The sequence below is a fragment of the Mustela erminea genome, chromosome 14, assembly GCF_009829155.1.
Source record: "Mustela erminea isolate mMusErm1 chromosome 14, mMusErm1.Pri, whole genome shotgun sequence".
Taxonomy (NCBI): Eukaryota; Metazoa; Chordata; class Mammalia; order Carnivora; family Mustelidae; genus Mustela; species Mustela erminea.
The window spans coordinates 87,123,427-87,150,937 of record NC_045627.1 but is presented as its reverse complement, the minus strand read 5'-3'; the positions used below and the strand labels follow the sequence as shown (position 1 = coordinate 87,150,937).

The 27,511-nt window shown below is 49.1% G+C and overlaps 1 protein-coding gene across 2 annotated transcripts in view; it reads right to left on the bottom strand.

Annotated features, from left to right (window-relative positions):
* DOCK1 (dedicator of cytokinesis 1) overlaps positions 1 to 27,511 on the bottom strand; it is a 491,527-nt gene that overhangs the window by 159,586 nt on the left and 304,430 nt on the right. For both annotated transcript variants that reach the window (XM_032314015.1, XM_032314016.1), the window contains exon 29: positions 20,694 to 20,788. In XM_032314015.1, the coding sequence (XP_032169906.1) occupies positions 20,694 to 20,788 (95 nt within the window). The remainder of the gene's footprint in view (positions 1 to 20,693; positions 20,789 to 27,511) is intronic.

Below are 27,511 nucleotides of genomic sequence, written 5' to 3'. Positions count from 1 at the left end.
AAAGCTACTTTATTGTGAATTAAGTACATGCGTACAGATTTATACCCTTCTGCAGGAGACACTACATGGGAAAATTATTAATTAAATATGACCTAGGAACAACAGATTCATCAATTCATCAAATACTGCCTGGGAACCCAGATGTTCCCTCCAGCAGGTGGCGGGCCCCATGCTGGGGTTTCTAGCGGCTCATCCCTCAAGAGTCCATCTCGGAACTCATTTCTTAGTGAGGGACTTATTTCTGCCCCCATCATCTTAGAAACAGCAAACATTCTGTTTGTCTTACAGAAGGAAACTTCCTCTTTTGGTAAAAAAATGCCAAGAGCATTTCATGAGTTTGCTGAGTGATTCCCTTTCGACAAGGAAGAGCACACGCCCTCTGCTCTCTCCACGCCCCCCCACCCAGCCCCTCCCCTGCCAGCTCACAGCCTGGGCGGTGCTTTCTCCATGCGACCCCAGTCACCCTGTCGTCAGGCACCGCCCGCTCCCACCGATGACCACGTGATCAGCTCGTGTTTCCACGAATGCTGAGGTTCAATACTCAGGGCCGGGGAAGAACACAAACCTTTAAAGTTAAATCAACCTTCCTTTGTAACTTTCCGAACTCAGTTTGCTCGATCTCTGTCACCCTCATGTAATTCTCCCCAGGACGGGATGAGGGCTATTCAGGAGGAAAATGAGAACAAAACCCTCCGGTCCCCTGACTTCTGGTTCTGCTTCCTTTAGTACGCTTCTCTCAGCTCTTCATAAAACTGGGTCTCGCTTCCCGAGGATCCAACCCGTCACATCAGAGCTCAGTGAACGGCTGGCGAGTGAGAGCGAACACCACCGGCCGTGTCGCCGGCAGGACTTCAACTAATGCCAGTTTATGTATGTTGTGTCTCTGCATGGAGCGGTCCAGCACGGTCTAGAGAGCAAGCCTCTGTTTTCACGTCCATGGACTGCAGAGACACCCATAAACAAAAATGCCCGACACACAGCACTCACCAAGGAGGATCTAACTTCTTTAACAGAGTTGTTGGGCTTTTTTAAAAAATCTGTACAACAACCATACCACGGGTTCCATTCGGGAGCTCCCCAGGGATGGCACCACGTACGGTCGGCAGCTAAGAGGAAAGCACACGCACGTTCTCCACCTGCTTGGATATGCTCTTCACCTGGTTTCTGCCCATTAAACCCATCAGAATAACCTCCTGGTTTATGTTATATAAAATGATAAAATAGGGCTATGAAAGGAAAGTTGACTTTTATGTGAAAATGAAGTTGAAGCTTTGAAAAGAGTAAAAAGATGACTCATTATAAAAATCGCTGTCCCATCAGGTGGGCACGAGACACCTGGTGGAGCCCGGGCAAGCCGAAAACGGCTCGGCTGCGGTCCAAGCAGGCTCCCATTCCGCAGTCTGAAGGCAGGAGAACCTCTCACCAGGGGAGCTCTCTGCAGGAAGATGACGCGAGAGGCTCATGAGGAGACCCTCCTTCCTTGACCAGAGTAAAGCCCCATGAGGAGCCCAGCCGGTCACAGAAATGTGGGCTGACCGCTGCTAAGTTGAGTGCAGGGCTCTAAGCGTATTGTTTTCAATGACTCACTACCCGACCCCATTTCTCCATCAACCACCAACTATGCTATGATGGAATTGGATAAGCTGCAGGACTGAAACTAGAACTGGGGTCGAGTTCAGAGGCCATCAGATCACTGGTGCTCATGAGTTGTGCCATCTTTTCTACCACGGAAACCGACTGGGATCCCAGGGTGCTGGCTCCCACCCGACATCATGGCAGCTGTGACAGGATTCCCTCCGTCATGGCTGCCCAGCTGGCATCAGGCTTCAGCTGGGCCAAGAGAGGGGACGCCTCTGTAGAAACATCCTTGGTAAAACACATCTAGGCCATCAGCCTTTCAAACTTGGCACACGTCGACCGGCTGCCCATGGGCACCAGGGACCTTGGTCTCCTGTTGGGGAGGAACCAGGAAGGTGAAGGCAGAGCCAGGAAATGGCCCAGAACACTTACTGTGTGATTTCTACAGTCCCTTCAAGCCTTTTGCCACGGAGATGCAGGGACAGTAGGCGCCTCGTGGAGACCAAAGAGTAATTGGGGTCACAGAGGAAGAATTTGATTCTCAAAATGTTTGCAGCATCCAAGACTTCCCCTGCACAGAGCTGTATACTCTATAACAAACAAAGGACTGAAAGATAGCACGGCTGGGACCTGCAATGTCAGGCCAGAGTAGGTCCTGCTTTTGTTGTCCTTACGGAGTGGAGGTGAGGAAGACGGGGGCCTGGGACGCAAGCAGAGGAACGAAGCAGCAGCAGAGGGAAGCGGTCACGGAAGGCTCCTGACTGAGCACCGCAGAACTCACTGCCAAGGGAACGGAAGGCAGTGGGCGGGTCAAGGCACCTGCAAACACTGTTTTAAGGCTGCCCCATTCCCAGAGATTGAAGTCCTCAGCTGAGCCCTAAAGAAGAGACACACAGTCTGACAGTCCACACTCCAGACGCCAGGAGGCCCCTGAGAATGGGACCGCTACAGAATGGCGGTGGCCCAGCGCCGCCTCCCAGGGGCTCCGGTCCCTAGCGGCCCGGCCAGCATCCAACCCCAGCCTCGCCGGTAGCCACGCAGCCACGGTGCAGGTGTGTGGGGAGAAGCTGGAGGAGGGCTATTTTGGGAGACTGGACGATTTGGATGGCTAATAGGGTTCGCTGAAGCTTAAAAGACAAGATCCATCTAGAAATGTTCACAGAAGGATGATTTCATAGGAGTTATTTAAAGCAGTGTATCCTTTTAGACGCGTCTGCTTATGAGGCCTCTCCTGGGCTTAAGTAAGAGGGCGGCACGAGCTACAGGGACCTCACTCATGCTCAGAGCCCAGGAGTGTGCCCCAGCAGGACCAGGATGCGGATGGCGGATTTGCGCGGTCACGATGCAGGGCATTTAACTTTCGTTCCCTAAACACCGTCTTGTTCATGCTTTAGGGAGAAAACAGGAAGCAACTACACAGAGTTTTTCTCATCATCCATCCCCCACATCTAAGCCCATGCTGACATCTCTACCCACAGAGCCCTGTCTCCTGTCCCAGCGGATCAGCTGTCCTTGTTCCCATCAACGGCCAGCCCTGCCCTTCCAGACCTTCCACTCTGGACCTCATGGCTCCCACTAGCCTCCTCGGTGACCCTGACTGTCTCTCTCCCAACACGCCCCAAATCCACAGCCACAAGAGGAACGTCACATCCCCTCCAGGCACCACGTCTCTGAGCCAGGCATGTCAAAACCCCGGATGGGATGCCCGCTTCTTCACACCCCACTCTCAGTGTGACCCCTGCAGGCTGCTGAGCTCCTTGCCAGGCCAAGGGTGCTGCTCTGGCCCACACTGCCAGGGACCCGGGGGGCAGAAACCAGGGGCAGCTTCCCTGTAACACCATTTCCCATCTCTGACATTTCTCCTGATGCCAGCAATTGCTTTGCTGACTTATCTGCAACTGGTAGGCCCCTAAAAATGAGGGTGACCCTGGACTTCACCTGGTCCGCTTCTCTTCTCCAGTCTCTGTCCCTCTCCAGCTGGCCTCACAGTCACCATCTAAATGCCAGTGGCACCCCACACCAGACCTTCTAACATTACTTTTCTTCTCAACTTTGGGCTGACATTTCCACTTGCTCCCTAACCTCTCCCACCCGCCGCCTCCCAGGCACCTCATAACTCACAGGGCCATGCATTTTCCATGGGGGCAGCATCTCCCCCAAGGGGGTAGAAACTGGTTCTCGGAGCAGAAGAAGCAGGAGGAGCAGAACACTGTAGGCATTATATTGGCCTGCGCCCCTCCAAAGCATACCCTCCCCTACTAAAGCTTATTTCTTAGCATTTAATGTCCCTTAATTAAATGTAAATCTAATCTAATCCTTCTCCTTAGGACAGTGATAATGAAAAACAGGCTGAGAACCACGGAGCTGCCGGGACAGAGCAAGTGAGGCCCACCCGCAATCCCGAGTCTCTCACTGGAATGCCACCAATCCGTGGCTCCAGCCAAAAACCTGGGACTTTTCCCCGATTCTTCCTTTTTCTTCCCTCCCTGCATATAACCTGTAATAGTCCGCTTGACCCGCCTCCGAAATAGGCCCCAAATCTTCCATTTCTTTCTTTCCCCAAAGACCACCTGAGCCCTGGCCAAACCTCTCCTGCTCCATTATTCCATGGCTCCCACCCGGCTCTCCAGTTCAGTTTCCGCCTGTGCTCTGTGCTCTCAACGGCAGACCGAATAGTTATGTGGAAACACAGGTCAGTGATGTCACTTCTCTGTTTTAAAGTGGCCATCACTGGGGCGCCTGGGGGAGGCGGTCAGTTAAATGTCAGACTCTTGATTTCCGCTCAGGCCATGATCTCGGGGTCCTGGGTTGGAGCCCCGTGCCAGGCTCCACGCCCAGCAGGGAATCTGCTGGAGACCCTCTCTTCCTCTCCCTCTCCCCAAAAGCCCACCCACCTCTCCCTCAAATAAATAAAAATAAAGTGTTCACCAACTTTCCACCTCAAAATAAACCCCTGCTATGACAGTAAACTGGCCTTCCTTCTGCTCCTTTGACCCAAGAGCTTTGTGGTGCCTGCTCTCCCTGGAACATTCTGCCATCTACTTATCATTCAGAGCCCAGCTTGGCTGCCATTCCCCTGGGAGCCCTTCACCGAGGGCCAGATCTCAGGCATCCTCCCACCCCCCCCCACCCCCAGTCTGTCATAGCCGTGGACTCCAATCCTCAAGCAATCCTCACCACCTGAGACTTGCCAACTTGCTGCTTTTCTTTTTTCTTTAATTTGAAATAAATGTCAATCTAGAATAGCTGTAGCTTTATAGAAACGGTGTGCAGAGTTCTGGGATACGCTCCTCACTCGGTTTTCCTGGTTGCCGCGGTACGTTTGTCTCCATCAAGAAGCAACACTGGGGGCGCCTGGGTGGCTCAGTGGATTGAAGCCTCTGCCTTCAGCTCAGGTCATAATCCCAGAGTCCTGGGATCAAGCCTCACATCGGACTCTCTGCTCAGCGGGGAGCCTGCTTCCACCTCTCTCCTCTGCCTGCCTCTCTGCCTACTTGTGATCTCTCTCTGTCAAATAAATAAATAAAATATTAAAAAAAAAAAAGAAGAAGCAACACTGCCTCATTGCCTTTTTTTTTTTTTAAAGATTTATTTATTTATTTGCGAGAGAGAGCGAGCATGCATGCATGGGGGTGAGGGGCAGAGGGAGGGGGAGAGAGAGAGAGAGAATCTCAAGCAGACCCACTGCTGAGCAGAGAGCCCAACTCAGGGCTCGATCTCACGACCCTGAGATCATGACCTGAGCTGAAATCAAGGGTTGCATGCTTAACCAACTGAGCCACCCAGGCTCCCCTGCCTTACTAAGCTATTAATCAAAACCTCACCCCTTACTCAGATTTCACAGGTTTCCTTCTAATGTCCTTCTCCCGTCCCAGGATCTCACCTAGGACACTATGTCATTTGTAATCTTCATGTCTTCTCAGGCCCCTTTGGCTGTGACAGTTTCTTAGACTTTTCTCCATCTTTGATGACCTTGATAGTTTTGAGAAGCTGGTCAGGTACCCTGCAGAAGGTCCCTCAATCTGGGTTTGTCTTAAGTTTTTCTCGTGGTTAGACTCAGGCGTACTAATTCTCTTGTCAGTTTCTTCCTGGTCCGTCCTTCCCAAATACCCTGAACTCTGAAATGCCCGGAGCTATTGGAGGCTGGGTCTGCTCTGCCGTGTTCCTTCTATGTTCCCAGAGCCAGAACCATACCTTTCCCCCAATAAACTATCAATCAATAGGCACTGATCCAGGAGCAAGAATATATGCACCTATCACAATCCATGCGGCATGAAAGCGAAGTGAAATTGTCTCTCGTTACAGAGCACCACACAAAACCGTACATCCATCTGTGGCTGAGGACGTCATACTGCGTTAAAGATGTTCGAACGTAGTTAAGACAAAAGCTTCATCTCTTGTTTATTTGTAACATCTTTCTGTCTTCTCTTACAGCGAGGACCAGTGTGCTTTCGGAGAAGTCTTTCTTCTTACAGACATCAAATTCTTTGCTTTGTCCCTTATGATACAGTGTGTCTGTTGCAGGCCAGTTTTCGGGTTTATAACATCTGAAATGCTCATTGCAAAACATTATTTTCTCCACTTCAGGAATAAGGAAGCTGAAACTCCAGAATTAATGGGAGTCACCTGAGACTCAACGTGCCTTCTATGCGACCTAGACCACAAGCCTGGGGCTGATCCCTCCACGTTCCGAGTCTGCTCACTACTTCTGGGCTTCCCCAGCCCCAGCAGCCCTGCCGCGGAGGAGGTGCACTGTTGTCTGAAACATGATATGTATCAAGCATCGCGGATGGAGGAAAGGTGCACAAAACCCAAGGGAAAAACACCAGGTGAGAGTCCGGGGAAGGTATGAAAACAAGGAAGTCTGGTATGGAGAGGTCCCAGCAACTGGAGAGCACGAGCAACAGGAGGACAACAGGGAGGACCGGAGGAAGAGCGGTGAGCCGTGGCTGGGCGGAGAGAACACAGCGGAGGAGGCGGCCATCCAACGGCCGATGTTCATGGAAAGAAAACAAAGGTCACCCCAAGCCATTTATGGAAAGTATAATTTCAAGAAGTAGCTTGCCAATTATAAGGGCCGAGGATTGGCAAACTGGAAAGTTTCATGCTATTTTCATCCCTTATTTGTTCTGTCTGCAGAGGATTTCCAGAGACACCTTTAGGTCCCCCTTTACCCCCTACACCCATTCGATACCGTGTGTGTGTGTGTGTGTGTGTGTGTCTGTGTGTGTGTGTGCGTGTGTGTCTGTGTGTGTGTGTGTGTGTGTGTAGCTCTGTGTTAGGGAGAAGACCTGTGTGTGTGTGTGTGTGTAGCTCTGTGTTAGGGAGAAGACCTGTGTGTGTGTGTGTGTGTGCGTGCGTGTGTGTGTGTGTGTGTGTGTGTGTAGCTCTGTGTTAGGGAGAAGACCTGTGTGTGTGTGTGTGTGTGTGTGTATGTGTCTGCGCGTGTGTGTGTGTGTGTGTCTGCGCGTGTGTGTGTGTGTTTTTGTGTGTGTGCGCGCGCGTGTGTGTGTGTGTCTGTGTGTAGCTCTGTGTTAGGGAGAAGACCTCTGTGTGTGTGTGTGTCTGTGTGTGTGTGTGTGTGTGCGTGCACGTGTGTGTCTGTGTGTGTGTCTGTGTGTGTGTCTGTGTGTGTGTGTGTGTAGCTCTGTGTTAGGGAGAAGACCTGTGTGTGTGTGTGTGCGCGCGCGCGTGTGTGTGTGTCTGTCTGTCTGTCTCTGTGTTAGGGAGACCTGTCCTTGAATAGCTCCACGCAAAGCAGAAACTGCTTTCCAGGAAGATGAATCGAGAAATCCAAAGGGAATTACTTGAAAGAAACGACGACCCAAGAAAAGTGAAAATCAGCAATGAGGCAGCGCAGGATCTGTCTGTGTGAGAGAGATGTCAGGAATTCAACACCCTCACGATAGGACCTCAAGATGTTCTCTTGCTACCTAGGGGGCTCGATGCCCACATCACCACAAGCTTCCTACGGCACCCTAACACAATCAAAAATCGAATAACTAAATGTAGCAAATATTTTCTTTTTATGAGCAGCAGAAATATCAAGACAATTAACAGAGAGAAAAGGAAGCCAATCCCCGCCACGGCCGGGCTACAGGACCGTGTAACACCTGCTTTTTCCACCTCCCCTTTGTCACAACAATACAATGTGACCAAGGGTACAGAGTTCTGTCCCAAACCTTCTGGCCTCAGACACGCCCTCACTCTGGGAGTCTGGGACCCTGATTTGCCCCCCCCCAAATACAAGGAGTTTCCCTTAAGTCTAAACTCAAGACTTGTGACTGGTCTCAAAGCAACCACTGCAAAATCTGCCTTGAACTCCACCATCGGGGGGTCCTACCCAGTCATCCTACATAGCTGGTCTCCCAAGTAGCTGAAGGAACCAGACCTTTCTTCCTCTTTGTCACACCCAGAACCCCGAAATGCTCCAGCCCTGTGGCCTCACTGGCCCAGTCTTGGGCACACTTGCCACTGTGTGTTCAGAGGGCGTGTTCCACAGCAGACACTAGCACACCAACGTGAAGATTGCAGCTCCCCAACTACAGGAGCACTGCACAGCCACAGGGGACCCTATCCCGCGCCCTCCAGAAAAGGGTTTTGGCTCTGACTCCCCGCAGCTCTGTAAATGCAACAGGAGCAGCTAGGAGGGGCATTCTCTGGGCAAAGCTGCCCGGGCTGCACAGGGAGACAGGTGCTGCCCATGAGGACCCCACAGCCTGAAGCACAGGAAGCCAGCTCTCCCCTGGGGACCCCTATCAGCAGGAGTCTGGCTTCCTTGGAACAGCACTGTCTAGGGAGGAGAGAACTCAGGTTCAAGGTCACCAACACTGCAGGCAAGAGGAGGCTGGGGCAATTAGAGAACGTATTCACCCTGGGAAATGTGCCACAAGGATTGCAGAGAGCTGTCTCCTGGAATCTCAGAGGGGACACATGGACACGGCTGGATCCTGTGCCCACCACCAGGACCAGACTCAAGGCCAAAGCGAAGGCCGATACCCTCTCTGGTCAGTGGCACTGACTGTGCACAGCACTTAAAATACAAAGTGGTTCCAGTCCCCACAGGCATGGTGGGGTCGGGCTCTGCCAGGGCAGGACACACTGAACCACAGAAGTTTACCACTTGCGGTTCCCACGTTGGGCTGATCTCCGTCCACTCACTGGGATCACCAGCTCTGCAGAGCTGGAGGCAGACCGCTCCGCATGCAGCCCCTCCTGCAAGGGCAGCTCAACTGACAATGGGAAGGAAGAGCCCAGGGCCTCAGGAGACACTTGCTGTCCAGGTTCCCAAAGCTGGACCTCGGCACTCCCCGCATGAGGAAATAATACAGTAGTGAAAATCCTGGGCATGGGGAGGTCACTCCCTCCAGCACGTGGGGAATGGTAGTCTTTGCTAGACACTTGGCATCCACCAGCATGAATCTGCATCTTCCCGAATGTTCTTCACGCAAAGGCGCCCCGGGAACTCTTTCCCGAGGGCACCCAACTCACAGGGTGTGCTGAAAACAACACACACCCCGCGCTAAGGCAGGCACGCTTCCCCATCTACAAAGTGAGCTCCTTGTATGGTTGGTCCTGACTGACCAGGTGACCACAGGGAAGAACACATGAAGAAGGTCTGTACCACTTCTTCACATCTGCTGTGGAGCACGTCTTCTGTCATGTAAAACAAAACCAAACAACTCCTGCTTGGCCTCCGAGGATGACATTAAGCAATTTCCTGAGCGATTTGTGTCTGGGATTTGGCTCAGGTCATGATCTCGGGGTCCTGGGATCGAGCCCCACATTGGGCTCCCTGCTCAGTGGGGAGCCTGCTTCTCCTTGTGCCACTGTGCCCCCCACTTGTGCTCTCTCTCTCTTTCTTGCAAAAGTAAATAAATAAAATCTTTAAAAAAAAAAAAAGAAATTAGTATCAGGGAAAAGTGGGAGAAAGTCTGACCCTTTCTGATCAGGCCGCATAAATGATGGAATCACACCATCCCTCACTGGGCTCACCTAGCGAGGCCTGGGGGCAGAGCAGGTGCCTCACAGTGTGCTGAGTTCCCATGGGGTTCCCTCCGGTCCACTTTTCAGTGATGCCCATCTTACTACGTAGTTACTTTTAGGCGTCATGTTGTATGTATGGTTTCCTTAAACTGGAAAACCACCCCAAATACATATATATAGGCAAAATATAAATAACAAGTGGGAACTCCCTTTCTCTTGCATTTTTCTCAGTATTAGAAACTCACTTCATAAGGCACCACACATTTGGAGACCTCAGGGTCCAACAGAGAACACCCAACTGTCTGGACAAACACCACTCGGAAAAGCCGGGCCCCCCATAAGTGACATACAGACTGTGTTTACCTCCAGGGTGTCATAAAATGAAAACACACCATTCTTTTTAAATCAAGCTTAAGTCTTAGGTTTAATATCAAAAATAAAGAAATCTGTCCAATATTCAGCTTGACTCCGATTTCCCATGTCCCAACCATCTGCAGGTAAATGGCTAATTGAAAATACTGTCCCCACAGTAAGTTGTAGAGTCAGACGGGAACTGACTTTAGTTTAGTTGAGCAATAACACTCTGTCTGAAGAATCAAATCGGATTTCTGACCACTTAATCCCTCGAGGCTGGGAGGAGTAGCACAGGGACCACTTCCACATGGCAGGGACCAGAGCTGGGTGGGGAGGACCCTCCCAGGCTGCCACCGGTCCGATGCCTCCGCTACCATAGCACTGCAGGTACTGGAAGTATAAGCAAACCGAACTGGGGACTATTTATAATTCAGCCTCGGTCAAAGGAGCACAGCGTAACAAAACACTCACCCATCTCTCCAAAACACATCGCATCCCAGTCCATTACAGGGGAGGAACTCACTCTGACCATTTAGGGTTTTCTAGTTCTTGCAGGAAACCTCAGTGATTTTCCCCTGAACGCAATGCATCAGGAGAGAAGACAGGCTGTCAAGAATAATCACAGAAAAGGAGAGACAGAGGGGTTTCCTCTAACCGACTCTCCCCAACCTCTGCATCCCAAGCAGCCCCGTGGTCCTGCTGCAAGGAAAGCGTATCAGACAGAATGGGGGGAATTGTTGCTGCTATGAAAAACAGACTGCATGCTAAGAAAAGTGTCAAGTGCTACAAAGCTGCCCAGACTGCCAGACAGCTAACGCACTCCTTCCCCTGCTGGGCACGGTTAATATTTATATTCTCAAATAGTCACCCTTAGCACTGCCTTTCCCTTCCCCGGGTCCTCTGTATCCGTGACATGGAGTTGCGGGGCACTGGGTCTTGAGCGCAGAGAAAGAATCGGAGCATCTCTGATGTGGCAACGTGGGAAAAGGCTTTCAGTCCAGGCTTTTGTTTTTGAACCATTAGAATCCAGTGAACTGAAAAGACCAAGCTGTCAGCGTTCATTTTCTTCCTAAATCAACCAAACTGTAGAATAACACGAAATATTTCACTTTACAATATAATTTGTATCTTCAATTTACTTGCAGCTCTGGGTATTTGACAGGTACAGTGTTAAGTAAAAGCCCTCCTGCGAAGTCTCAGTGGAAAGGGCAACAGGAAACAGCAGACAGCACCCTCCCGGTGGATACCAGATGCTGGCAAGTCAGGACAAATGCGCATCCACCCACCCCCCACCCCCCACCCCACCCCGCGCCTGTGGTCAGTGTCAGACGACCTTCAATTAAGGCAATTCATTAAGAGATCGTCAAGATAGTAAGAAGCATTCTTTTGTTCACTGGATACCTCTACCCGTAATTATTTCTTTGTGGACCCGAATATAAAACAGGTAACTGCATTTTATTCCAGGGAAAGCAAGGCTACAAAACTATGTCATGTACTTTATCGGTTGACTTCGTAATTAAAAAACAAAAAAAAAACAGAACACATTTCCCACTGACATTCTTTCAGTCGGGTAGTTACTGTCTGTTGAGCACCTGCTCTGTGCCAGGCAGGGTCACTGGGCACAGACCAGCCACCAGAATGACAAGAAGGGATTTTCCCCCACACGGCATCAAAGGCCATGAATTCCATGAAGACAGAGAAGGGACATGGAAAACCCTCTTCTATGAGCAGACACGTATAGAAGATGCCACAATCCTGCTGACGTCACTCATCATCAGGGAAACACACATCAGGTGACAGTGAAGTATCCCCTTCCACCGGTTAGGATGGTTATTATCAAAAACAGAGGAGAGCAACGTTGGTGAGTTTGTGGAGAAAAGGACACTTGAGTACTATGGCTGGAGCAGCCATTGTGGAAGAGAGTACAGAGCCTCCTCCAAAAAATTAAAAATAGCATCAGCATCCAATGCAGCCAGTCTCCTTCCAAGTGTATTTCCACAGGAAACAAAAGCACTATCTTGAAATGCTATCTGCACCCCCACATCTGTTGCCGGGTTATTGACAAAGACGAAGGCACAGAAACAACCTAAGCACTCGTCCATCAGTGGGTAAATAAAGAGTATGCGGCGCAGACAGAGAGAACGGAATACAAGTCAGCCGGAAGGAAGAACGAGATCTCGCCATTTGTGTCAACACGGAGGGTCCTTGAGGACGCTAAGCTGAGTGGGACAAGTCAGACAGACAAAGACAAATAGTTAAGTGATCTCACAGATCTATGAGCTCTTATTTATTTATCTAGAATTTATACATGAATATATTTTATATATCATATATTATTAATTAATATAATTATGTATGATATGTAATGTTTTCTAAAACGCACACACAAACTCGCCCAGAAGAGATACTGGCTAATATTCCGTGCACGTGTCCTCCGTACCAGGTCCGAGTAGGCGCAGCCTGGGATCTGCATTCGGGTCAGTGTGACTCTAATCTCCACCCCCTCCGCACTCCCACCCCCAGGTGAGCCCAGGCCACGCCCACAGGTCTTCACTGTGAAGCTGGGGCACTTCTCTGGGCATCTCAGAGAAAACTACCTCCGGTTCACAGGCGCATCCTTGGCAGGTGAAAGGTCAGTCCTGGCCTCTTCAGGCAATGGCCTCTAGTGTTTACTGTAAGGGACACTGTCGTTGCTGGGGTCAAGCAACAGGGAGGGGGTGCTGAGAAACGTGGAAATAAAGAGAAGAAGATCACTGAAACAAATCACGGATGTTTCCATTAATTACTTCCTGTCACTGAAATTCTGTTTCCTTCCATCCATAAAATAGGGTTATCACGGGCATTTCTGAGTCGAATGATTCTTTGAAGGGGGCCGTCCTATACAGGGAAGGACGTGTAGCGGCATGTCTGGGGTCCATGCACGAGATGCCAGCAGCCTGCCTTCCCCCAGCTGTGACAACAAAAACGTGCCTGGACGTGGCCATGTTCCATGGCGGGGGCTGGGGGAGAATAACAAAATCCCCCTGGTTGAGACCCACGAGAAAGGTACCAAGACCACACCAGCAACCCAGCAGGCATTCAACTCGCCTTGGCCGTCTCCTCCTCCTCCCATCCTAGCCTAAAAATAAAAGCACCCCAGCCCAGGGTCTTACAGGGCACACGATTTCTTCCAAGTCCCAGGAGCACTGGAGGTAAACATTTAGGACGGAAGAATCTGGAGAATGACCTTAATAAAGTGTATTTCTTCCTTTTTGATTTGCGCATGGAGGGAAGTTTCATGCATCAAACAGAGAGCTCACTTGGCTTCATTTCTCATAAACTGAAGTACGTCCTCCAGGATTAAGAGCCCGCAGACGGCCTCATCAACACCAGCCACGAGCTCACAGCAAGGTGTGCGTCCGCTCTGAGAATTCTTAAACAGACTTTGCCCTTTCAAAACTTTCCTCTGAAGCAAGTTTCCCTAAGTAAGAGTCCTGGCTGAGAGCTCTTCATCACTGCCGTTCCCCTGAGAGTAGCATGAGTTCTCATGTCTGAATTAAATAAAGAGGCGATCTGAATAAAACCCAACTGGATGAAAGATCCAAGTTCCGTGCAATAAATTGGTTACACAGACTGGGGAAGATCTGAAATTATTTGTTTTAATTTCAGGCCCAGTTTAATTATTAAGCACAGAGCAAAAGCATGCATGTCACAGAAAAAATATACGGAAAACATTAAAATAATTTATGAAAAGACCACAAAAAACAAAGGGAACTCCCAACGGTACCACGTACCATGCAGATGGGGTCCTTTTCCCGCTGGGGGACCCGGGGTGCCATTACTAGATGTGATTTGGTATCTGTCTTGAAATCCCAGTGCTTAAAGTGGCCAACCCAGTCCCAGAGAAACGCCTCGTGTGTTTCTCCAGGAGACTTGCCTCTAGCTCAGCTCTAGCCTGGTTTGGTCCAACCCGCAGGCGTGTGCCTCTGTCTGCAGACTGATGTCTGAGCAGCAAAACATCTCAGGTTAGGCCAATTTCTTTGGAGAGCAAAAAGGTTCAAAGACGGATATTATTAAGTGTGTGAGCCGGGTAAAACGTGGGCATGCTGAGCTCTGGGGAAATTTTCATTCCAGAATGCTTTCATTATACTGACTTTGAATTCCTAGTTCTTTCCTGAGAAACAATATTTATTTTTTTTTTTCCTGTGGTCCTCAGTAAGTCGTGTTGTGACAATGTTTATGTCAACAGCCACTGTACACAGTTTCAAAGGGAAAAATGATTCTTAGGTGTGCTTAAAATCTTCAGGCCACTGGATATGCAAAACCTCAGTAGGAAGCCAGTAAGTTGAAAAAATAAATTAAATTAAAAGTAACAACATCAACTAAGACCCCAGGCTTCAAGGGAAAGATTTGAAATAATCCAAGAGTCTCTGGAGCCCAAAACGCTTTCTGTCCGTGCTCTCAACCTACACAAAGATTTTAGCCACGTGCCCTTCCATGGGTGAGGTGTTTCCTGAGGAGGAGGTCCAACAGGAAAACACGGTCCTCCCAAATGCTACCATTATCGGCTGCCTGATGGCAGAGCCCCTGCAGCAGCTTCCCAGCGAGTGGGGACCCCCCACCTCTCTTTCTTTCATCCCTGGGCAAATGGCACATTTTCTCTGCTCTGAGCCCAAGGTATGTGCTAGCAAGGACAAAAATTCTTCCACAACACTGGAACCAAATGGCGATGTCCCTGCAAACAGCCTTCCTGGCAAATTTGCTTTCTGACCATTATCATGATTTACCCTTAAGAAGCCTGGCATCTTAAAGGTAGAATACCTTTCTAAGGCTTAAGGCCCTTTCTTGTCCTGACTACATGCCAAATTAATCTTGGCAGAAACATCCAGGAGCTTGCCATCTTGGACTCCGACACATCTGATGGATACTGCTGCTGAGTGGGGGAAATGTGCTCTATTTAAAAGGAGAGAAATGGCTCCTTTATAAAACTATGCATGGGAGATTTACTGCACACGAGGAGCCACAGGTGATTAGGATTATGTGAATACGCACTGTGCACGTTAGGTTGGTGGAAACACAATGTGCTGTGTTAATGGACTGAGGCAAACACATTCTGGTCATAAGATGCCTGACTCACGGGGGAGAGAAGGAGGAACAGAAGGGGGCACATCCAAATGCACTAACACTATAGCCAAAAGAAAGGGGATCAAAAAGGCAGATGGAACAAACATCAGCCTGCACTGTCCTGGGACAGTCTGCACGTGGCCATGATCAAAAACCATGACCTAGACCCATGGACTCAATGGCAACGATGATCTCACAAATTTCAAATAGAGACACAATTTCAAGGTTTCTAAGGACAAAAGTAAGATTAACTTGATTCTAGATAAAATAAAACCAGACCATCGTGTCTGACTGATGGTCTTCAATGTTTAAGTGGTCAACAATGAGACAAGACTGTATTTGGCAAGTTAGCAAAATGCACTGAATTTGATAAGGCAGTGTTCCAGGTAGGTCCAATTATGATCGGACTCTGTCATGGCCAATATATGCCATGTGGCAATATTCTAAGCATTTTAAAATTGAAATGATGATCTCTCCCATCTTCCACGGGCAGAATTCTGAGTTCTCGTCTGCTTCCTTAACTGTGATGTCCTCTTGCTACACGTGTCACTGAAGGATCTACACCACCCATTGTCAGTCTCTGCTGACAAACTACAAGGAACTTTTTTTTATCATCCAGTGAGAATTCTGAAACCTGTTCTATTTTCCTTTTTGCTTTGTCTTCCAGGCAGCTTTGAGTCTCTTGGCTTCTAGAGAGTTTCGGGTTTTCTCTATGGTTTTCCATGTTCTATTTTATATTCAGGATCTATGAATCATTACTTGTAAAACAGACCAAGCCCTATATGAAAGTGTGTAGGATATAAACCACAAATCATAAATGGGCCCCAGCTTAACGTGTACAGAAGCAGAAAGTACCAGACCCCAAATGTGTGCTAATACAGAGGGACACTCGAAAATTATTGATAATCACAATTGCAAGCTTTGAGTGATCTGAGGAAGTAAAACTGGTGGTTTCATTTTTTTTTTTTTTTTAATCCTGAGAGAGGGACACAAGCAACAAAGCCTACTGAGAATCCAATTCAGGGTAGCTAAATTTTTAAAAAAATTCTGTTGCAAGACAAAATGGTTGACAAATGCAAGAAGGGTTTTGGTCCATGTCACACACACAGCATGAGTTAGGAAGTCTAATGTTAAAAATCTGAAAATTAAACTCTGTATTGCTCTTTTCTTCCCCCAATGTATACTGTAGAAGTGCCTTTCTCAGGTGAAATTATGGCAGTTAACAAGAAAAGCTTTCTTCAAGGTGAAAAAGGAATTCAGTCAAACTAGCGAGTAGACTCATTGCCTCCCTGATCACTCCTACGCCTCACAATTCTAGTCTGGGATTTTTAGTGTACAGACACACTACTGGGATGAATTCAAGTCCTAAGAATAAAAGAAAGACACAGAAACTCCACCAAGTGGCCACACTTCTACCAAGAACCAGAGAGAACTCCAGGAGACCCACAGCACGAGTCTTCAGTATTAGACTCCGTGCACACACCGTGAAGCATAAAACTGGGAAAGTCGGCTACTAGGAGTTCAAGGATGGATATTAGCACTTAAAGGCTAACACAGAAGGTCTCTGCTTCTAGTACAGCATCAGATCTTGCAAGGAGACTTAGCCTTGGCTTCCCTCGGGAAAGATTATGAAGCACTTCTGGGAGATAACACGCAAGCACACTTCTACGAGACGTGAACTGTGCTAATCTTAAATGTCATCTTACCATCTGGCACTGCTGTATCCAAGGGCAGAGCTATGATGTCAGGCCATCATCACTCGGTTGCGACCCTGAACATAGCAACCAAGTAACCCCTGTCCTTGGGACAGTCACTGGATCCTCTAACTTTGGTTCCTGATTTACGAGTGATTGCTCCAGAACTGATGGGCGCCATCTTTAATGACACTGGGCGAGCCCCCGGTATTGAGGGATGATGGAACACTTGCAGACACAAAGCTGAACAAGCAGCAAACACGGAAGAGACCACGGAGGCGGAGTCTGTCAATTTCTAAGCTGCGGATGGTAAAACTGCATGTCCAGCTGTGCCATTAAACTTAAATACAGGCTTGTGGAAGCTTCTGGGAATTACTGCTTATCCTGCGGAAGCAAGGAGGTCTCTGACCCATGCCGGGAAGAGGAAGAGCATGGCAGTCTGGTGACATGGAAGGTATCAAGCTATGAAGTTATAGATTAAAAAAAAAAAAAAAAACAAATAGGTAATAGCACAGAGACAATGCCATATGGCATCTATATAATTTCTAGGAAATTACTTCATTACAACAGTCATGAGCTTCTGTTCTTCTAGAAGTTTACAGCAGGACTCCCTCCATTGCGGCGATCAGTGATATCCTCTTCAACAAGCACCCTTTCACGGCGAAGAAAGCCGAGCACAGAACATTTTGACTTCTGTGCTTCACAGTCACTCAGGTAAGCAGGAGTCTCCCAGGGAAGGTGCACTCGAAGGACACCGGGGTTAAAAACGACACTCTCTCTGAGGCACGGGAGACATATCCAAGGTAGCAAGGTGGTTTAGAGGGGGGGCTCTGGATGTAAAGTCTGGCCCTATCCCTTCCCAGCGGTGTGTCTTCTGGCAAGTTACCAAACCTTCAGGCTCCAACCTCCCCATCTATAGGATGGGCATAAAACCCCAGCTGTCTCAGAGTGCTACTGCGGCCATGTGGGCATGATTCCTGGGCTATCCCTACGGCAGCGCCTGGCACAAGGAAAGCCTGTTAAATGCTCATGTGCAGCCCTCGGATGCAAACATAGGACACATCGCAAGGAATGACCGCCTCCCATGAAAAACGAAATAAGCAATTCATTCGGAAGCGGACATGTAAGCAAGAACATTCAAGAGAACTGAAGCGTCACACACCCAGGTGTCTTCCCAAACCCAACCGATTCAGCTTCTAAAAACCAGTACTGTTCACTCAACAGAGCGGGCCACAGTGGGATTCCCGAACGAAGCCTACACTCACTGCTGCACAAACACTGACCTACATGCATCCTTTGTGGCTCACTCCTCTGCGATACATGTTGGCTTGGGAACCCGTTACTATAGCACGTGTTGACTGTGACAGGAACCTGCATGGCTCAGAGCCTCGCACAGCCAGAATCTCTGCAAACCCAAGACCTTTCGCTTGGTACCAGCACTCGCCCAGGCACACAGACACAGGGACACACGTACACGCACACACGCACAAACACTGCTCAGCCTTAGAAAGTTCTACCAGAGGAAGCACTCTCAGCTGGATGGCTCAGCCCTAGAGTGCTAGGATTTTAGATGAGACAGTTCTGTACCACATTTTATGTGTGACATAAACCACAGGGAGTTTAAATTCACAGTGTGTCCCTCATCAAGATGTCTCTTGGTGCTGCAGCCTCTGGGCACCCCAAACAAGAGGAGAGCATGCATGCCCGGCTCCAGACTTGAATTCCATTATCACCTACACCAGACTTCATCCTCAAAGTGGCCGTCACAGCCTTTGCAATGAGGACACAGCAGACATGGCTTCTCCTTCGTAGAGGTTCCCTGCCCCCAGACAAGAACGCTCCTCCCTGCAACGAGATGCAAAGGCTTGGCTCCCAGATGCCACCGCACACCGGGTGTCTCTGTCATGCAGCTGGGCCCCGCAGACGTGCGCCAGTGAGCTGGGACACAGGGACAGGGCTGGCTTGATGTGCAGGGAACACGTGATTCTGGAGACCACAGGTTAAGCCATCTTCTCACCGCAGAAACAACAGAGCACGTCAGGAGCAGCTGGACAGAATATCCAGGGAAGGAGGCTCTGAGCACAGAGCTCTACACTTTGAACTAGAGGCCACGTGGCTTTCAGCCACACTGCAGTTCTGGGGTGATGGGAAGACGCTCAGACACGTCAGGGTGGCAGCAGGAGGCCAAGGATGGACTAGAAGGGAGAGGGAATGAGGCGATCATCGTGGTAAAAATGAAAACAGACTCTCGCTCATCATCAAATAGCACCACTCAATAGAGTGTGGCGTACCATCCAGACAGTTTACCCCGTGGGACCCTGGGATTGGAGGCGCCAAGTCAAACTTAGAGGTGTGAATCGCATCTGACCTTTGAGGGAGCAGCGCCCCCTCAAGCCCCACCCCAGGGTGCAGAACGGATGGGCTGGTCACCAGGCTGCAGCGGCCACTCTGTCTGAGAGATGCAGGTGCCATTCTCGTGCGCGGTCACCAGGAAGAGAAGAGAGACCACACTCTGCACCAGGGCCTGCCTTCAGTTCTGGTCAGCACGAAGACCAGGTCAACGGTCTCTTGAGTGATGCCATTGTTTGTCGCATCGGGAAAAAATGTGAATCCAGACCACAATGAAACACACGGTACATCTCTCCCCAGGGCTAAAATGAGAAACAGTGACCCTGGCAAATGTTGGCGGGGATGCAGAAAAGCAGGCTCATTATCACCCTGCTAGCGAGACCGTAACATGGTACAGCCGCAGTCAGGCAGTTTTTATAAACCTAAACGAGGAGCGGGCACAGAACCCTGCAGACCTACCCCAGGGGGTGTATGCCAAGGAAATGAACTTATGCTCACATAAAACTCCATATGCCAATGTTCGTGGAGGCTTTATTCGTCATAGCCCCAAACTGGAAAGAGCCCAGCTGTCCTTCGGCAGGTGAATGGTTAAACCATCCATACCACGGAACGCTGCCCCGCAATCCAAAGCAACAAACGACCCTACGCCCCGCAACCTGAATGCATCTCCAGGCGATGAAGGAGAATGAAAAAAGCCAATCCTGGGATGTTACATTTGGTATATTTCCATTTACACATCACAGTTGAGATGCCAAAATTTTAGGAGTGGAAGAAAAATTAGTGGGTACCCGGGTTTCGAGAGGGTAGAGCTGGAGGGGCGAGGAGGAGGTGTGCGACACGGACAGCGAGAAGGACCCACGCGTCGGCGGATTCAAGAAAAGGCGCCATGGCCAAGCACAAGCACAGCAGGAAGATCTGTGGGACCCCATGAAATCTCTCATCGCTGAGCCCCTCGCTGCAGCAAGGAGTTCTAGTTTTGCAAAATGTTATCACTAAGGGAACCTGGGTAAAGTATACACAGATCTCTCTGTATTTCTTTTTATAACCGCAATGCCTACGAATCTACAATTATCTCCATGAAAAATGCAGTAAGGAAGGAGGGGAAGAAAGGAGGTCAATGGTCATTTCTTCCAGGAATCACATGTGACTGAGAACCAAGGACTGTTACTGGTGCTTAGAGAAATTATAGAACACAAGCACTGGAAAGTTAACCAACAGCCTTCACAGGGAAATGATAAACAAGGCATGAGATTAATATTTAATAAGTACAAAGAAAATGCTCACTTTTTAAAGCTGAAATAGGAGAAATGCAAACACCTTTCAAAAACCTAGACAGAGGAGAATCACTTGGGCTAATAAACACGTGGTTAAAGTGAGATGGCAAACTGTACCCTGGCCAGAGGCTGCTGCAGACCAAGGCTAAGGGGGCTAGGGCTCTGCTCTGTGTTTCCCCAGAAGGAAATCACCCACTCTCCAGGTCTGCTTCTCCAAACAACTGTTTGCATCACAGAACGGGGAGGATGTGTTCCTCACAGGAGAGCCCCCGTGGTATCCAGGCAACACCACTGCTCCCAGCAGACGTGAATCAGACACCTTGGAAGAGGTGGGAGCTTTCCCCTCCATACTCACTTATTCTGCATCATGTTCATTATCACCCAGTCAAAAGGGTAGACGTTCTTCCCAATGAGGTTCTTAAACATGATGAATGTTTCCATCAGGAAATCCTGAAATAAAAAAAAAAAAAAAAAAATAGAACATTGCAACAGCCCACCAAGAGAAAGGAGAAAACCAATCCCCTCTTGAATAATTACAGTATAAATGACCTCATTTTTTTTAGCGGAATGAAAACATTCTAAAAAGTAATGAAGATGTATTTCACAGGAGCTTTTTGCTTTCTGTTTGCCGGGGTACCTCCTGCCTGTGATAACTTTCGCAGGGATATTTTCAGAAACGGGACCTGGGCGGCTCTCTGTCATAGTCATAAAGAGGAGCTCTCCAGGTTACAAATACTGCATTCTTTCTGCTTATAGGAAACGTGCATTTTGCAAACATCACATGCAGGATTTACTCAAAACATATTTTTCATTATGAACAGGGCCCAGCAGGTTTAATATGGGGTAGTTATACCATTCCTATTTCTTATGTAATTTACAAGCCAAAGGCTCAGGTGGGAACTCCTGACCATCTGCAGCAGCTCGGTTCATCATAACCATCGGAGCACGTGGTCATGTGGCCACTTTCAGATGGCAGCTGCAACCCCACAGCCTACTCAGTGACGCTGATGCCAACCTTGGGCACGATCCTCTCTACCATACGGGTCATTCCCTGCCGTGCTGTGCTGCTCCTGGCGTCCCAAAGGGGTATCCGTGTCAGAGGGGCTCCAGCCTGGGCCTGTCAGAATCTGGAGAATTTCTTGAACCTGCAGGCCAGCCCTTGTTCTGAGCTGACCAGCACAGAACTAGCACATATCCTGAAAAGCACACCTCTCCAGGAGTCTGCAAGCTCCCTCCAGTGCAGCGTGGACGGTGGGCAAAGCCACAGAGAATTCACTTAGAAAAATGAGGCCATGGTCAGAGATTACCAAATGAGTGGCTATTTCTCATTTATTTAATCTATGGAATCATAATTAGGTGCACTGGCTGTGAAGCCCACGGTGGTGTACAGAATTTAAGCAGCCAAGAAAGCAACTCTCAGCAAAGTCGTAAACAAGTGCTTCTCGCAAAAAGGCACCAGCTAAATTTGATAGCATCGGTGAGCTGCTGGGCCAAGTCAAATCCTTTCTTTGCAACCGAACTAGCTATGCTGGATTCTGGCAAGTGATGCTTACTGTGTGCACCCTACCATGAATAAAATAGTGAGCAACCGTGATCCCCTTTTGACAGTAGAGGCCCCCAGTCAAGGAGAAGATGAGCACCTGGGCCTCTTCGAGAGAGAGAAAAGTCACCCCCGTCCTCCAGACTCTGCTTGCACGAGCTCTGACCACAAAGCCCTGAGTTCACGCCGGGCAGGGTGCTCCAGGGGCCCTGGACACAACAAATGGGGCGTCTCTCCCAAGGCTAATAACAGCAATTTATATTTCCCCACTTAAGTTTCCCCACTTTGTCAAGAGTTTCACATTTTAATGACCAGGTTGCATATTTGGCCGGCTGAGTGCCATCATTTAGCCACATCTCTATTTGCATAAAATTGCTTTCTTGCTGATCACTCCTCAAAGCCTAATAATTGAGATACAGGGTCTGGGTTTTATTATTCTGGAAGAGAAGCACATTTTCCCCAACTCCCTTATTTTTTTTTCCTAGGAAACACAGTCCCATACTTCATTAGTATGGCTCAGCTGTTAAATTTTGGTACTTTGCTGATCAGGCAAAATGCTGCATATTGTGGAGGATGAGGTTTTGCAAGGCGTCCTTGTCCGTCTGCAGAATTTACTAGCCATGGCGATGGTCCTCTCCATGGCCGATGAGGCTTAGCAGACGATTACACTGCTATCTCCAAGTCAACAAGGGGACACAGAGGACTAATATAAGATCTTTGGTGAAAATTTCCTCTTTCAGTGCCAATCCATTCCCGCTGCCTTTTTCAGTTTGATTATTCACAGGATGCCCCATATAATAAGTGGGCAGCTCTAACAACAGCCGTCAGTCCACAGCCACAATCTTCTTGTCACGAATCTATCTGCTTCTGACCATTCCCATCCGCACCCACTGAACAAATGGTCATCCTCTCTCACCCAGACTGTTGAGGGGAATCCTGGCCTCCCTACCCAAATCCACTCTTGTCCCTCATGATCTCTCCCCTTGACCCAGAGTGGCCTTTTCAAATTACAGATCTGGCCACGGCACCAACACTTCCCAACCTTCCATTTCACCCACATGCCCGGAGGCTTCCCAATGTTCTTAAAGACAAAGCATCTTGATACTCGAAGGAAATCCTGCGATGCCAAAGGAGAACGTGTTTCAGACAAGGACCCTCAGTAGAGGATCATCAGATGAAGAACGGTCAGGAGACTGGTCACTGGCCAACGCTGTGGGGATGCCGAAGCATAAGCTAAAGATCACGTGACAGTTGTGAAGGGCTAGGTGTCTTCACAATGGGGAGGTCAGGCTGGTGCCCGCTTTCAACCAAGTGATCAAACTCACGGTCAGGTCACGGAGAGTTCGGCATCCCCACCCTCCCAGTGGGCACAACGGGGAGCACGTCCCCCCAGCTCTGAAGCTCTCCTGCCGAAAGGATGAATCTGAACTTCAGGCCAAGCTTCCAGTTTGCAGGACGTATGGAGGGACCATACCACGGGACATACGGTGCCACGGAGGGACCGTATTTCAGCATACCATATGTATGCCGAAAACCATACAAAGCAGCATGAAGAAAGACAAGACAGGGTGAGGGAACTGTTCTAGAAAAAAGAGATGAAGGAGGCACAAGCAAATGCAATGAGGGAATCTGGACGGGATCCTGGATTGAGGAAACCCCTCATGAAAGACAAGAAAGACCGGGAAGAAGGGAGAAAATCTGAGTATGCATGCTTCTGTGTGTGACGTTCTGGAACGGCAGTGAGGCTGTTGGGGGAGGTCCTCATTCGTGAGAGAGGCTCGCGGACCCACTAAGGCAGAGGCACCATCCTCACACACTTACGGGAACCAAAGTGCTCGTGCCTGGTGCATTTGGGTGGCAAGAATCATAGCGCTCATGGTGCTATTCTTTCAGGCTCTCTGCACAGTTGAAGTTTTGCATGACCAACAGTGGAGAGAGTACAGCTAGAATTGGGGGAATGCTCCTGAGATCCGGGGACCACAGCAACGTCGCCCTTCAGTCTGGATCCCGGGCTATAGATCTGGAAGACGTTAGCACTGAGGAAAGCAGGTAGAATTTTACTTTGTACAGCCACATGTGATGCCACAATTATCTCAAAAAGGTTACTCAAAAAAAACAAAGGCCTGGAAAAATAATTTTAAAACAAAGAGGAACAAATAAATGGTGTAGGAAGTTGAAAACAAGCGAAGAACACAGCGTTTCTCAGCATGGTGTGCAGGGTCCTGTGTGGTCGGACGGCCCTGTGGAGACTCACCTCAGCCCTGGTCCTCTCACTGCCCCTTCTCCCCACCCCCACGCCCCGCCCCACACAGCCTCCTGAGCAAGACAGCGCCCCTCCCGCTCCCCGACCTGCAGGGCTCGGCCTTCTACTCCTCAGTGCTCCATGATTATCCTTCGCAAAGCCTTCCTGCCCAGCGGACTCTGTCCGGTCCGGCTACTTCAGGAGGTCACTGTGCTGCAGCACGGCCAGCGGGGGTGGGGCGGGAGGACGCCCCGATTAGAGGGGATGTTCCCGCAGACTACAGGGCCCCGAGAGCAAGCCTGTCTGCTTTGCCTGCTTCCTCCACTGTGCGACCATCGGGTTGACGCTCAACAGGTCACTGGGGGAATTCACTGAGAAAGGCTTCTGCGCTCCCCAGACTCACCATCTAGTGAAGAGTTCCTCCACTATAGCTTCGTTTTACAAGGAAAGGGTCCCAAGAAATAAACATTCCGCACCAGGCTCCCCGGCCACTGAGGACGCTCAGGTCGCCGTGTGGTCGCCCTCCATGTGGAGCTCAAGGCTCAGCCATGAGCGGAGGGTTTCGCAGACACACGGACAGCTGCCTGCCAACATCCTTGATTTCCTAAGCCACCCGAGCATCCTCACTCACCGCGGCCCCGGTGGGAGATGTCAGGACCACCTCAGGACAGGCTGATGGCTGAGTGGGACACACAGGGTAAGGAACAATGAGCAAAGAGTATGTGTCTGCCTGGCGAGACGGGAACAGCTGTCAGGTCATGGTCCTGAGAACGGGTGGGACTGACACGGAATGTCATGGTCCTGAGAACGGGTGGGACTGACACGGAATGTCATGGTCCTGAGAACGGGTGGGACTGACACGGAATAAAGGCACAGGGCATTCCAGAGACAGAAACCTGCTGGCTCACCGGCCTACTCCCTGGGCGTCCCTAGGTAAGAACCCAGAAGTGGAGAGGCCACGGGACAGGTGGGGCTGCTTGGGGACACACAGTCACTGTGAGTCCATGGCGGAAGCCAGAAGGCCATGGCCCTCGAGTTTTGCATTCACACGACATTTATTTATTTTATTTTATTTTATTTATTTATTTATTTATTTATTTGGCACAGAAAGAGAGAGAGAGGGAGCACAAGCAGAGGGAGTGGGAGAGGGAGAAGCAGACTTCCCACTGAGCAGGGAGCCTGACGCAGGGCTCAATCCCAGGACCCGGAGTTCATCACCTGAGCTGAAGGCAGATGTTTAACAACTGAGCCACCCAGGCACCCCTTCACTCGACATTTAACCAGCAAGCATTACTTCTACCTGCACTGTCCTCAGTTAGGACACTGTTCATTCGGTCACTCAACAGACATTTCTGAAGGGCCACCCAGTGGGAATCTGGGACATGTGGCAAGGCAGCCGTCTTCCCTGGAAGGTCCAGGGTGCTCCTCATCACCTCTGATCTTACAACGGACCCAGAGCAAGTTCTCTACTTGTGTTCCTGATGGTGCAGCTGGACAGGTAAGAGCCAGCCGCCCATCCTTCCGCCCAACATCTCCACTGCACAGGAACAGAAGAGTCCCGTGAGGCACACCACACTGGAAATCAGTCTGTCCCAAGAATATGGACCCGTACATGTCCATTGCTTTTCTTTTCTGGATCATTCTGCCTCACGCCGTGCTCCCTCCACTCCCTGGCCTGGGGTCCCAGGGCCATTTGAGAGACCGTAAAAGTAACAGCGCTGACCCCATGACTTTGGCATTGACAGTAACTGCAGTTGTATATGGGGATCACTCATCCAACCAAACAAGGGCTCAATCTGAAAACCTGAAGCAGCACCAGTTAAGAGAACGTGGTCCCAAGAAAATGGTCTAGGCTGTTTTCAGATCGCGGTACTAACTAAATTTCAATTACTGAACACAAAATGATCTCTCCTTTTTGTGGGCAGTTGTCGGAGTTGAAAAACGAATACTTTCTATGTACAGTTAACAGATAGGAACACACTTCACAAAGGTTCTGACAGATCAACAACAATAAACATGTCTACAGTCCTTGCAATAGGAATTCATGATATCCAAACCACAAATGCCATTTTATACTGGAAATCAAATCGTCTGCACATAATTGATTTTCTGAACTGCTGTGTCTAAAGGAAAAAAAAAAAAAATCCCTCGGGAAATCAGGACCACAACATGTAGTAAATATCGGGTCGTCTTCTCTGAGCAAGGAGAGAGGGCACCACTCGGAATTCAGCAAATTATAGTCATTTTTAAAAACCACTCTGTAGAATCACGTTTCTCGAGGCACTAGAGCTTCCCTACCAACGACACCTCTTAATGGTTCAGATGAAATATTTTCCACGGTTTGCATGTGTGGATTTGGATCATAGGACTGTTCTGATAAAGGACAAATGATTAATCGCAGCCCTAAGTATCCAGGACGGGTAATGCTTCTCATTGTGAAAACTGTATTCTTCAGCCTGGAATGCCATCTAGGAAGCTGTTCATGTAGACTTGGCTGCAACTCCCTTCCACTGACCCAAACGGGGATGAAGGGTACCGTTCAGATTCAGTGATGGCACGGAACGTCCCCTATCACATGATTTCACTACACCATGACAGCCGAGGAGGGACAGGACCAAAGGTAATTCAGATCACATACCTGAGCAACCCGTCCTTTAAGCTAAAGAACTAAACACCAAGAGACACAAACCCATGTATATTCTTGCTCCTTCACTTTCATTTAAGGAAAATTGCTATGATTTTAAGGTGCAGACCCATTTTTGTCTCCTTAGAAATTTAAAAACATGCATGCAACACACTCAGAGTGCAACAATTAATAAGGCTGTTTTTCATTAGAAATAAACCTTTGGAAAATAATCATCGCATGCATTCTTCTTCTCTTCCCTTAGTAAAGTAGATATAATGATGTAAAGTGTCACCAACCTTGTTCTAGAAACACTAGTGGCATTTGCTAGATCCACTAGGAATCTAGAGGTCTCAGAAATGAAATCTGTGTTACCAGAGTTTAGGTCACCATCTAGCCGAGAATTCTGCCAACGAGTGTGGTGGCAGCTTCACGGAAGACATCTACCGTCCAGCCACGGGATTTCAGGTCGTTAGGGAGGTGCTTCTGAAGCAAGAACTTCCCCTCTATTATGCTTGTCCTAATTAAGCCGTATCATAGTTGCATTGAGGAAGACTGAAGAATTATTTGGAGAAATGCTGATGAGCTCCCATGATTAGAGCTAATTAATACAAGAGTATGATTTACAGCTGAAAAGACTCTCTGCCTTCTGCTATTGAGAAGCCAATCAATACGTGAACAGGAGTTACTAGAACACTCTCCATGGGTAGGGTCTCCACATCTCCAGTGACCCTAGAGCATAAGGAAGCCCTTTCTGGGCTGACATGC